Below are 12,530 nucleotides of genomic sequence, written 5' to 3' on the forward strand. Positions count from 1 at the left end.
GCATCCACTATGCTTCAGTTGCTCTTTTTCAGGCTGACCATGAAGTGGTGAATGCCTAGGAGTATTAATTTTATATTGACCTTAATATTTGGGGCATAAAGCAGTTTTATTTGATTGTTGCCATGCATAGATCAATACATGATTAATATAAAAATTTATTTTGATCTCATGTTTGGCAAAACCTAGGGTAGAATAGATAATAAATTGCTACATCATAAGGAAATTTTAAAATCTTCAATAAAAGGGAGGAGGAGATATTATTGAAATGCCTCATATTCAAAAGTGGATACCATTAACAAGGACACTGGAGCAGTTGTCACTTCTTTACTGTAATTAAATTAAACTAGAGAAATGACCACATCATAAAAACTAGAACCTTATTGTTTACATAGGTGATTGTAAGCAGCGTATTATGAAGTCAAGCAAGGTAACATACATTAGAAGGTAGAGAAGCATTTGTTACTATAAATCTGCAGTTGTGGAGTTTTCAGGGTTTGTTGTTTTTTTTTTTTTTTAATATTTATTATTGAGAGAGATAGAGCATGAGCGGGGGAGGGGCAGAGAGAGAGGGAGACACAGAATCTGAAGCAGGCTCCAGGCTCTGAGCTGTCAGCACAGAGCCTTACGAGGGACTTGAACCTACAAACTGCGAGATCATGCCCTAAGCCAAAGTCAGACACTTAACTGACTGAGCCACCCAGGTGCCCCAGGAGTTTTCAGTTTTTAAGTGCTTAGTTCTAAATAGTGTTTTCACTTTTTAGTATAGAGCTAGCTTCCCAATTACAGAATTTATAGGTTCTCTTGTGGACAAATTAAATGGGTGATATACTGTGGCTTTCTTGACACAAATGGATGAATATTTTTCTTTCTGAGATACCATAAAATAGAAATTTGTTTCAAAAGTTATTTTAGATTATAATAACTGAAAAATTCCTGAAATAATTATACTAAAAACTTATTTCACCTGAAATTTAAAAAAATATTATTACTTTTGCTATTTAAAGTAAGGAGTGGGCTTAATTCCTTCCTTATACCTCCAGGGCCATATGGTCTTCCATTCACTTATATAAACATGTAAATTTAAAACTTTCAGTTTAATTTAATGCATAGGAAATATTCCATATGAAGAGGAGTTACTGTACTTAAGAGTTTTGTACTTTTTCTAGCTTTTTCTGAAGCAATAGTGCTTTGAATTTCAATAGAACATTTTTTGAATCTCTGTTTTCTGTATGATATATACTAGACTCTTCTTATGAAGCTAATAATATTAAAATTTCTTTTCAGTACATGGGAAACCTGGCCTCAGGTAGGATTTTTGATATGAAATGTGTGAAAGTATTCTTACTATACAATGATTTAGCATATATAGTTATTTCAGTGCATGGACTCAATTATACTGAAGAACCAACATATTCTATTTATTGTTCTGCCATTTTACTTATGTGAGAGTTCTTGAGTTTAATAAGTAGAGTGCTTTTCAGCAATCCAAAAATATTCCTGTTATCTGACATATTCTTGTGGAACTTTAAGTGTAGTCCTTAATATACATACCACAAAGTTGAGCACATTCTTTGATATTGAATTTTCTTCAGTTAAAAAGACTAAAACCAAAAAGATAGAAAAGTTGTTTAAGAAAAAAAGCTTTGTGAAGTACTGAGTCCACAGTAATATCTCAGTAATAAGAAATTTCATAAATGTATGGTCTCCAAAGTATTTGGAAATACAGGAAAAAATATACCATTCATGATTTGTTGTATCACAGATTCTATATGCTTTGAGTATATTAGTAAGGAATGATTCATACCATTATAATTCAGAGGACTTGTAAAATGAAATTATTTTTATTACATGGTTTACTTATTATTGCATGGTTCTATTTTATGAAAGTTTTTTTTTAATTTTTTTTTAACGTTTATTTATTTTTGAGACAGAGAGAGACAGAGCATGAACAGGGGAGGGGCAGAGAGGGAGGGAGAAACAGAATCTGAAACAGACTCCAGGCTCTGAGCGGTCAGCACAGAGCCCGACGCTGGGCTCGAACTCACGGACTGTGAGATCATGACCTGAGCCGAAGTCGGATGCTTAACCGATCGAGCCACCCAGGCGCCCCTGCATGGTTCTGTTTATTTCAGGTTCTATAATTTCTCAAATTTTCTTTGTTTTTGGGAGATAATTGAGCTATTCTAGTTGAAGCATGGAGGGTTGGGTACAAAATCTATCCCCTGACATTTTGTGGCTCCTATTACTATCCAGGTATCCCTAGGATACAGATCTTAAACATTTATGTAGTATAGTCCTCAAAATAGTGCCAAAATAATTCACACAGAAAGTGAATTTGGTGAAAAATCAGGGAGTGAGCTAATAAACGATTATATTATTGCTTCTATGCATGTTGCTTTTTTTGTATTTGAATTGGTCATGGATGATGCATTATTTGTCCTTTCTATGTGAGGAAAAAAAAAGAGGCCAGATAATTTAGTTGAAATTGAGTTGTTAGTAAGTCAATTTTCAATATATAGCCTTAGTGTTTTAGATGAATTATTTTAATTTTTTTATTAAAAAATTTTTAACGTTTATTTATTATTGAGAGACAGAGTGCAAAGCAGGGGAGATGTAGAGAGAGGGACACAGAATCTAAAGCAGGATTCTATCAATTCTGACTGTCAGCAAAGAGCTCTATGCGGGGCTCGAACGCATGAACCATGAGATCATGACTGGAGCCAACGTTGGATGCTTAACTGACTGAGCCACCCAGGCTAAATGAATTTTTAAAACAATTTTGCAAGGCTAATATAGTTTATATTCATTATTTTTACTCCAATTTTCTTGCGCTCCAATTTTCTTGCATTCTCTAGGTTACAACAGTTACATTTCAAGATTTGCCAGGTTGTAGTCTTTCTACACTGGCAGAGTGTCCAAATCTTCAATTTCTGTCTCTTCGACGCTGTGGATTAACCTCTTTGCACAGCCTGAGTAACTGCAAAAAGCTGAAGCACATTGATGCACAGGTATGTCCTCCATTCTCCTCATTATTTATCCTATAATAAAATATAAAATGGATTTATGCTTACATGTTAGAAATGATAATTTTAAGTAAATGTTTTCTATAATAACCTGTAACTCAGGGTCTAAGGAGATCGAGGGCCAAAATTTGTGAGAACCATTGAGGAAAGATGATTAGGAAGTATGACCTGGAATCACTTATCTCTATTTGCAGATGTTTTTGTTACTTTTTGCTGCATAACAAATGACATTACTTAGTAAATTAAAACAACAACCATTTTATTTGCTCTTGGTTCTGTGGGCTGTGAATTGAGGCCTGGGTTTTCTGGGCATTTCTTCTGCTTCATGTTTTGTTGACTGAGTCTCTTATGTAATTTGAAGCTGGGGCTGGAATGTCCAAAAGGCCTTTTCTTATATATCTGATGCCTTGGGAGGTTGGAATTTCAATCTTTCTTTCTCTCCTCTCTCTCTCTCTCTCCCTCCCTCTCACTCTGTGTGTGTGTGTGTGTGTGTGTGTGTGTGTGTGTGTGTGTGTGTGTGTCTGTCTCTTCCATTTTGAGCTTCTTTACAGAATCGCCCAGTGCCACCAGAAAGACAAATCTCCAATATTCAAATGCTTATCAAGCATCTGCTGTCATCCTGCTCACCAAGTCTGAATTTGTGTGAGAGGGGACTGGGTTGATGTGTCAATACTGGGTTGGTGAAATTTATTGGGGCCTACCAAAGTTACCCATTGGCTCCTAAAGAGTCACATCCTTCCCAACATGCAAAATACACTCAGGTGCCAGAAACCCCCAAATCTCATCACCTTGTGGCATCAGACTTACACTTGAAGCACAGAATTTTCTCATCTAAATCAGACCCAAGTGGAGATAACATGCTCTGATAGAGTTCTTTCAAGTCCGAGATCTGTGAGATAAAATGAGAAGTTATCTTCTCTCACTGTTCCCTCCCCCGTAACACCCTCACAGACAGTGGTGAGATAGGGCTTGATTAGTTACAATAGTCATTCCCATTCAAAATGAAAGAAAACAAGAAGCCCATAGCAGTGCCTGTTCCATAGCTGAACACATATCATTTCCTTAATGAGGACTCAGTTCTCCATAAAAATAGTTTTCTATCACTCTGGGTTCTGCCCACTGGAGCAGACTGAAGTATTATTCAGAATTCTGAAGAAGACTTTAGAAGTATTCTCAAGGCATACTTCTTTTTCCAGAAGGAGTGCTGTTTGCAACTGAGAATTTTTCTCAGCCTGTTTTTTTCCCAAAGAGGATGGGGGCAGGTGTTGTTGCTTGAGGCTTCTTTTCATTTGACTTATTCTTTTCAGTTCACACAGGCAGTGTTTCCACCAATCTGATTTTCTTTTAAAACTTTCTGGATTTCTTATGCTTCTTATTAAGTTCACTCCATTAGACAAAGGCTTTATGCTCATAAATATTTTTGAGGGGGGATGCTATGAGACTACTCCCTTAAGATTCTTAAAAGCCCATTTATCCTTCTGTGGTCTTAAAAAATAGAATTGCTGGGTCACCTGCGTGGCTCAGTGGTTAAGCGTCTGACTTCGGCTCAGGTCATGATCTCACAGTTTGTGAGTTCAAGCCCCACATCAGGCTTATTACTGTCAGCATGGAGCCCGCTTTGGATCCTCTGTTATCCTCTCTCTCTCTCTGTCCCTCCTCTTCTCCCTCTTGTGCTCTCTCTTGCAAAAAAAAAAAAAAAAAAAAAAAAAAAAAAGAATTGCTGTTACATCCTAGACACGTGATCTTGACACTGAACCAGTATTATGTATTGCAGAGATATGTATGTGTAGTAAAAATATAAACGTACACATGAGATAACATACCTAATTCACAAAGATTGCTGTTCTTTGGAGAGGAAGGGAGCAAAAGGGACTGAGGAAGGGAAGTGGGGAGATTTCAACTTGTTTCAGTCTTTAAAATGATAGTTTTAAAGGAACTATGACCAAGTGTTCACTTTTGTTCATTTAGATTGCTTGAAATATTTTGTTACATGATCGTCTGTATCCTGTATTTTGAAAGATTATTAATAAGTACAAAATTAGTTAATAATTTATTAGATTACTTACTATTTTCATCTAGATACCATAACATTCTACATATTTGTCTTAAAGTCAGAGATTTGGATGTATGCTTGGAGATCACATCTCACTCTTCCTCTTTTTGTAAGCCTTAAATGTTTCATTAGTAAGCCATTGAGATAAAACTAATTACATTTGTTCTTTGTTTTAGGAAAACCATATTGAGTCTATCAATTGTGAAAATTTGGAAAATCTCTGTGTTGTTCTTCTTAATAAAAATCAACTGACTTCTTTTCATGGTTTGGATGGCTGCACAAATATCCAAAATCTTGAACTTTCACATAATAAAATCACTCGAATTGGTAAGAGCAAGGGAGTTTGAATATATTGGCATTTATTTCTCATTATTACATTTTGTTTCATTTATTCCTTTTCAAGAACAGGCCGCCATCACTAATTTGCTTATTTTATTTGCGCCGTGCTTACCTAATCTTTTATCCAGGTGCATGAAGGAAGTAAAATTATTTTTAAAATATATAAAGGGAATATGCTCCCACCACTGGTAAATGGCTAGTTATTAGTAGCTCCTTAAATTACTATATTCACTGACCTGTTCCTGTTTTTATAGCCAGTAGTGATCTGAGCTATACTACAGAATCTAATACCCTGGCTTCGTTCCATCATATGTTTATGGATCCTATGCTTTCTACACTTGGCAACTGTCAGAACTGTTCCCTAAAAATCCCTGTCATCACTCCTTTCCTTGCCTACATACCCTACTTGTACTAACCTTTCCTTTTTTAGATAAGGCTATCACCGATGAAAGAAAGAATTCATCAGTTTGCATCACCCTAATCTTTTCCATCCTTCCATCTGTATATCTGTATCCCTTTTTATCTATGTCTGTTTCTACCCTCATACTTTATAATCCATATAATTCAGCAATGAAAATGTCTTTTCTTGTTTAAGGCCAGTCCTTCTATTTTCTAAGACTGTCAGTTTCCTTTGATACTTTATTCTATCATTTATCACCTGTCTTATGTCAAACACTTCCTTTTGCCATTCACTTCTACCATTGCCTCATTGCTCTTACCCTTGACTGTCAAGATTGTGAAAGTGTTCTGTTTGTGCTTTCACTTTTTACTATCCAACTTCCTTCCTCTTCCTACTGAAATTCAGCTTACTTCTAGACTGTTAACAGTGGGATCACTCTAAAATAAAAATCTCATTATACTTCTTAGTGCCTGGCTTAAAATTCTCTGTTCGTTTTTCACTTAACTTGTGAAATTCTCAAGGGCCTTGATAGGGACTTAAATAATGGTTAATGTATAATCAAGATTGCCAAAACGTCAGGAACTTGATAAAAATTTTACTCTGGGGCACCTGGATGGCTCAGTTGGTTAAGCATCCCAATCGTGGCTTCAGCACAGGTCATGATCTCCTGGTTTGTGAGTTTGAGCCCCACGTCAAGCTCTGCGCTGTCAGTGTAGAGCCTGCTTGGGATTCTCTCTCTTTCCCTCTTTCTCTGACCCACTTGCTCACTCTCTCTTTCAAAATAAATACATAAACAAGTTAAAGAAAACTTTTTTACACTGGAATAATACTAATAGCTTAAATTTTTGGACCCCCAAAAGGTAGTCCTTTCCACCTTCTCCTTACTGTAATCATTAGGAAATGTGATCTGGACTGAAATTTCAGCGAGTGGGATGGGAATAGATGGGGTAGTGGAAGAAAGCTCACTTTCCCATTTGATTCTATTTTATTTTTGATATGTGAAAACAGACTACATTAGTCAAATTACATTAAAAAAAGGCATACTCAAAAAGATCATTCTTTTTTCCCTGTCTTTTCACTCTGTTGTCATATCTACTTTTTATATAGATATTTTGTATATATGCACATATAACATATATATATGTATACAATGTATGTATATCACTTATGTGTATATATGTATATGTAAATATACATTTACAACATATATCTAAGAGATACATGTATACATGCTAATCCTTTCACAAAAGAGAATATTTGGGGTGCCTGGGTGGCTCAGTTGGTTGAGTGTCCGATTCTTGATTTCAGCTCAGGTCATTATCCCACAGTTCTTGAGTTCTAGCCCCATATAGTATTCTGCGCTGACAGTGTGGAGACAGCTTGGGACTCTCTCTCTCTCCCTCTCTCTTTGCTCCTCCCAGCTCTCACTTATGTGCACACACACACTCTCTCTCTCAAAATAAATAAATAAAACTTAAAAAAGTAAAGAACAAAAACAAAAATATAGAATATTTTAAGTACTGTCCATTATGTTTATTTTTTTCACTTAACAGTGTGTATGGAGTTCATAGCATTCTTTTTCATAGTTTCATAGTATTCAGTTCTGTGGATGGATAAGGTTTTATTCCACTGGTTCCTGGTTGAGGGACATTGGGTGGTTTCTAATCTTACACATTTGCCATAATACCTAATTGGATACCTATATCATTTCATACTTTATCAGTTATATCTTTAGGTTAATGTTGTGCAATATATATTGCTGATGCAAAGGACATCTGTAATTTAGGAAGATAGTGTCAGGAACATTCTATGGGTTTAATTCAATTATTTTTATTCTTTTTCACTCTTATTAACATAAATATTTTTTTAAGAAAGTTTATTTATTTGAGAGAGACAGAGACAGTGCAAGTGGGAGAGGAGCAGAGAAAGAGAAAGAGTAAGAGAGACAGGGAATCCCAGACAGGCTCCACACTGCCAGCACAAAGCTGGACACAGGGCTCGAACTCACAAAACCGTGAGATCATAACCTGAGCCGGAACCAACAGTCAGATGCTTAACCAACCCAGCCACTCAGACAGCCCAGAGTAAATACTTGAAGTCTATACATTCTCCTGTGAGCACTGTTTAGTCCATAACCTCTGTGTTTTCATCAGTTCTACAATTTTATGACATATTTTGCCTTTTACCTAAGATTTAAAATTTCTATATGTTAAGACCATTTTGTGTTGTTGCTGTTATTCTTTTTAGTTTTATTGTATTATAGTGAGAGACTTATCTTTGTGCCACTTCTGCTTTTTGTAACTTACTGTGATTTTCTAATGTGTGGTAAATTTTCAGGAATGTTTCATGTGTACTTAAAAAGGAGGTCATTGTTTTTAGTTGGAGTATGGAGTTTACATTTTTATCTTTATGACCTACTTTAGTGATCATTTGTTGGAGATCTTCTATGTCTACTTGACCCATCATAGACTGAAGGAGTTGAGCTAGGATAAATATATTTGTTATTATTCAGTCTATTTACTTTTGTATATTCTTTGGTTTCTGTTTTATGAGTGTTGCTTCATGCTGTTTCACTGATATTCTTAACTGTGTTATCTTTATTGTGAATTTTAGCCTTGAAATTTATAAATTCCCTTCTTTTTCTCTTTAATGCTTTGAGACTAAACTTTACCTTGTCTAACAACATTTTATTTTTGTTTGTATTTGCCTACTTGGCCATAAAAAACAAAACAAAACAAAACATCTCGAAGCACTTTGTTTTAGGTATGTACTTATATACAGCATAGATTTGGTTTCTATTTTTGGATCCAATTTTAAATTTATAGGACATGGCCATTTGCATTAGTAATTCATCGTAGACACTTGGTGTTAGCACTGTCATCACACTCAGGATGATGCTATCTCTTTCTGGGAGGAGGCCTTGTTGACAATAAATGGGTTCTCCCACCACTGGAGCATTTCCATTTCTTACTTATCTATTCAGTTTCCATAGGATTCCCTCTGTACCAGTGTGGAGTAGGGTGGATTGTATTGGTTGTGGATGCTTACTACCCCACTTAGAAAAAAATCAGCTTGTAATTTCATCTCCCATTTACACTGGAAGCATAGGTTGGGGTATGTTTATTTAATTGTTGCTCATTATGGATTTCTGAAGGAGATACAGGGAGAGTTGGATCTAGGCAGTCACCATCATCTTCCTTTTTTATTTTTAATATGGGAAAAATATAGTTGTTTTCAAAAAGCAAGCTTTTGCAGACATTTCAAGGCACACTTTTGAAAATATAATGCATAATATTCTTTAATGTGTTTATTTGCCTATGTGTCTGTGCTGCCTGCTTTGGGACTACTCATATTTTCTCCCATATGGAAATAGTGATACCTTTGATACAATTTTTATTTTAAAATTTTAGTTTACAAGACAGAAATAATTTTGTTGTTGCTGGAATGAAGGCAAGTGCATTGATAATATATGTTGCTATATTGGCACACCCTGAAGCAAGCTTAGCAAAAAAAAAGGGCTGTTTGTGAGAGAGATGCTTTAACTCCCATTCACTTCATTTTCATTGCCAGCAGGGCTGTATGGGATTTCTTGTAACCATTGGATTTCCTGGGATAGGATATCTGCGTGATTTATGTGGAAACTGCCATGGTATTAATTGATGTACTTGAGGTATCTTTATGTAGTACAGAGCAAACAAGGTAAAAGACATCTTTGCTGTCTGTTGGGCACAATGAAAACACTGTATTTATTGAGTGTGAGGAGAGTATACATGAAAAAGTAGATTTTTCTGAAGACCAGTTGGAGTCTGTTTTTCATCTTTAGGAACTGCTTACAGAGATTCTGGTTGAGCTAAGGGAAAAGCATAGATTTTGTCTTTCAATGATGTATTGATGCTAAGAACCCTTATGAAGGAGCACAAAGATAGATTTGTGTTTATAAGTTAATAGGTTACTATTCCATGCTATAATATTTCTTAAGGAGGTGAAATAAAATTGGAAGAAATACCATGTATTCTACATCTGCAGTTTCAAGTATAATTTGTTCTTAATTTTTACTAAGCTGTAGTTGTTGCAGTAAATATGTAAGGTTAGCTCTAATTACTCCTTTTATTAGAAAACTTTAATGCACATTTTTATCTGACTTTCATTGCATTTAAGTGAATGAGAATAGGAACTGTCAATCTGCTTAAGGCAATTCATTTGAAATTATTCATTGAAATAAATGTTTTCTGTTCTAATTAAACTAATTAAAGAAATAGAAACACAATGTAAAATATACTTTTTAAAAGTAGCAACTTAAAATGTAATTCTATAAATTCAAAGTTACAAAGTTAATAATATATTTTTGTTATTGCCATTAATGCTTAAACATATTGTGTGCCATGAGTAATTTGAAAACGACCGTATAACACTTTTATGTTATTTTCTATAATTGGTTCTATTTTGGTAGCAAGGTTTTAAAAAATATTTATTTACTTTTGAGAGAGAGAGAGCAAGTGGGGAGGGGCAGAGAGAGAGGGAACTACAATCAAAGGAGGCTGGAGGCTCCAAGCTGTCAGCATAGAGCTGCTTGTGGGGCTCGAGCTCAGGAACTGTGAGATCATGACCTGAGCCAAAGTTGGACAGTTTACTTACTGAGCTACCTAGGAACTCCAGCCAGTTTTTGATTATAGAATATTTTAACTTGATCTGGAATTATTTTTGCATATTTTGAATGTGCATAATAATTGTTTAAATTTATTAAGCTCACTTTAGTTGGTGATTATAAATATGGATTTATTTTGAACAAAAAAGAGATTTTATTATACTTTTTATTAGTCTAAAATATTTTATGTTTGAGGTCCCTGGGTGGCTCAGTCGATTACGCATCTGACTTAAGCTCTGGTCATAATCTCATGGTTTGTGGGTTCGAGCCCTGCATTGGGCTCTGTGCTAACAGCTCAGAGCCTGGAGCCTGCTTCGGATTCTGTGTCTCCCTCTCTCTTTCTGCCCCTCCCCTGCTTGTGCACACTCTCTAGCTCTCAAAAATAAATAAATAAACTTTAAAAAAAGAAAATATTTTGGTTTTTTTTCCTGGAAACTTTTTATTTTCCTGTATTATTTTTTTTAACTGAATTTAATTTGGGTGATTTGCAGTTTAAATTTTAACATTTGTTACTATCTAATTATTCTATTTCATGCTTTCATTTGCCTGAAATTTCCCATAGGTAAATTTTAAGTAAAATTGATAAAACATTTTGTTTTCCAGAAGTAATGTGGAAAAACTTTCCTTGAAAGGATGTTGAATATCTGTGGGAAATTTTTCATATTTTGAGTTAGTATTTCTGACTTAATTTTTTAGTGAATAGCCAATAACAAATGAAAAATCAGTGATTTATAATTTATAATGTAGTTTTCTTTGTTTCTTCTACTTTTATGTTGAATTTTATTGACTTTCTAAGGGAAACATTCTGAAACTAAATTAATTTGAAACAATTCATGCTGTATGACAAAATTGTTTTACACATTTTATGTGTAAAAAAATATAATTTAATATGATAAACGTAGTAATAGATACCTTTTTTAACCACCATATATTTATGTGCTTTATACATTTAACTCATTTGCTTTTCACATAAGTGCTATGAGTTAGTTACTATTAAATGTTCCTTTCCCCCCACCTCAGGTAATAATTGAGGCACAGAGAGGTGAAGTAAATTATCTAAGATCACACAGCTAGTATAAATATAGAAGTCGGATTTGAAAACTCAGCAGTCTATCCCTAGTATCTGATTTTTTAATTGCCTCATTCTACTGCCTCTCTAATAAATATGCATTTAACGTTTAAGATTATTAGTATTTTTTGGACTATATTAAAACTATGATGAAAAAGTAATGATATTAAGGTTCTTTGATTAATAAATTCATCAGCGAGCAAACTTACTGAGGACCTATGATGTGTGAGCACATTGCCAGGCACTGGAACACAGTAGTGGAAGATTGGCGAGGCTGCAGCAATAAGGAAAACAAATGAGTGTCCTGACTCTCACCAAGATTATCTAATGATATTTACATAGAGAGAGAGAGAGACAAATGGGAATACATTGCTATCTTTCATTTATTATTAAACATGCAAATAAGTATGATGTTAATGTATAAAAGCAAATAATAATTTTTGTCTCCTCATTTCATGACGTTTCTATCTTTGCGATTTGAAGGAAACTTTAATCTGGAAAAAGTGTTTCTTTAATGCGAACAATTAATTTGTTAGTTTATATATTTCAGGTAACACATTCCTAGAAGATGTCACTGTAAGTAGATAGAAGTACTAGGAGACTTTCTTCCCCGTGATGCTTTGTTTTCTGATAATACTGCTTTCTGGAAAAATGACACTAGTGTTATAAGTATGAAAGATACTGAAATCATGCAACATTTTACATAAGCTTGATTACTGTCTTGGCTCCTGGAGGAAATGTGCCTGGCTTAATTCTTGCCCATGTTGTCTTTGGACAACAAGTGTTGTCTTTGGAACATTTGAAAAAAATAATGAAGTAAAATAAAATAAACCCTTGACATTTGCTTGTAGAAATGGTTTTTACTATTATATATTTAGTGAATTTTTTTATATTCCACTAGATGGTGCTAGCTTACCCTTCAGTTTTGAAATGCAACAATGCCTAGTACAAAGCTGAAAGGGATTTTACAGATCTGCCAGTTTAGGCTTCTTAAGTTTCCA

The 12,530-nt window shown here is 34.5% G+C and overlaps 1 protein-coding gene across 6 annotated transcripts in view; it reads left to right on the forward strand.

The window, feature by feature from the left end:
* The window catches only part of LRRIQ1 (leucine rich repeats and IQ motif containing 1), a 230,785-nt gene that overhangs the window by 26,852 nt on the left and 191,403 nt on the right, over nucleotides 1-12,530 (forward strand). For all 6 annotated transcript variants that reach the window (XR_008300373.1, XM_027071142.2, XM_027071143.2 and 3 more), the window contains exons 9-10: nucleotides 2,856-3,008; nucleotides 5,253-5,403. Coding sequence is in view for 5 of the 6 variants with exons in the window: in XM_027071142.2 (XP_026926943.1) it covers nucleotides 2,856-3,008; nucleotides 5,253-5,403 (304 nt within the window). In the remaining variant the exon portion in view is untranslated. The remainder of the gene's footprint in view (nucleotides 1-2,855; nucleotides 3,009-5,252; nucleotides 5,404-12,530) is intronic.

This window comes from Acinonyx jubatus, chromosome B4 (assembly GCF_027475565.1).
Source record: "Acinonyx jubatus isolate Ajub_Pintada_27869175 chromosome B4, VMU_Ajub_asm_v1.0, whole genome shotgun sequence".
NCBI classification, from domain to species: domain Eukaryota; kingdom Metazoa; phylum Chordata; class Mammalia; order Carnivora; family Felidae; genus Acinonyx; species Acinonyx jubatus.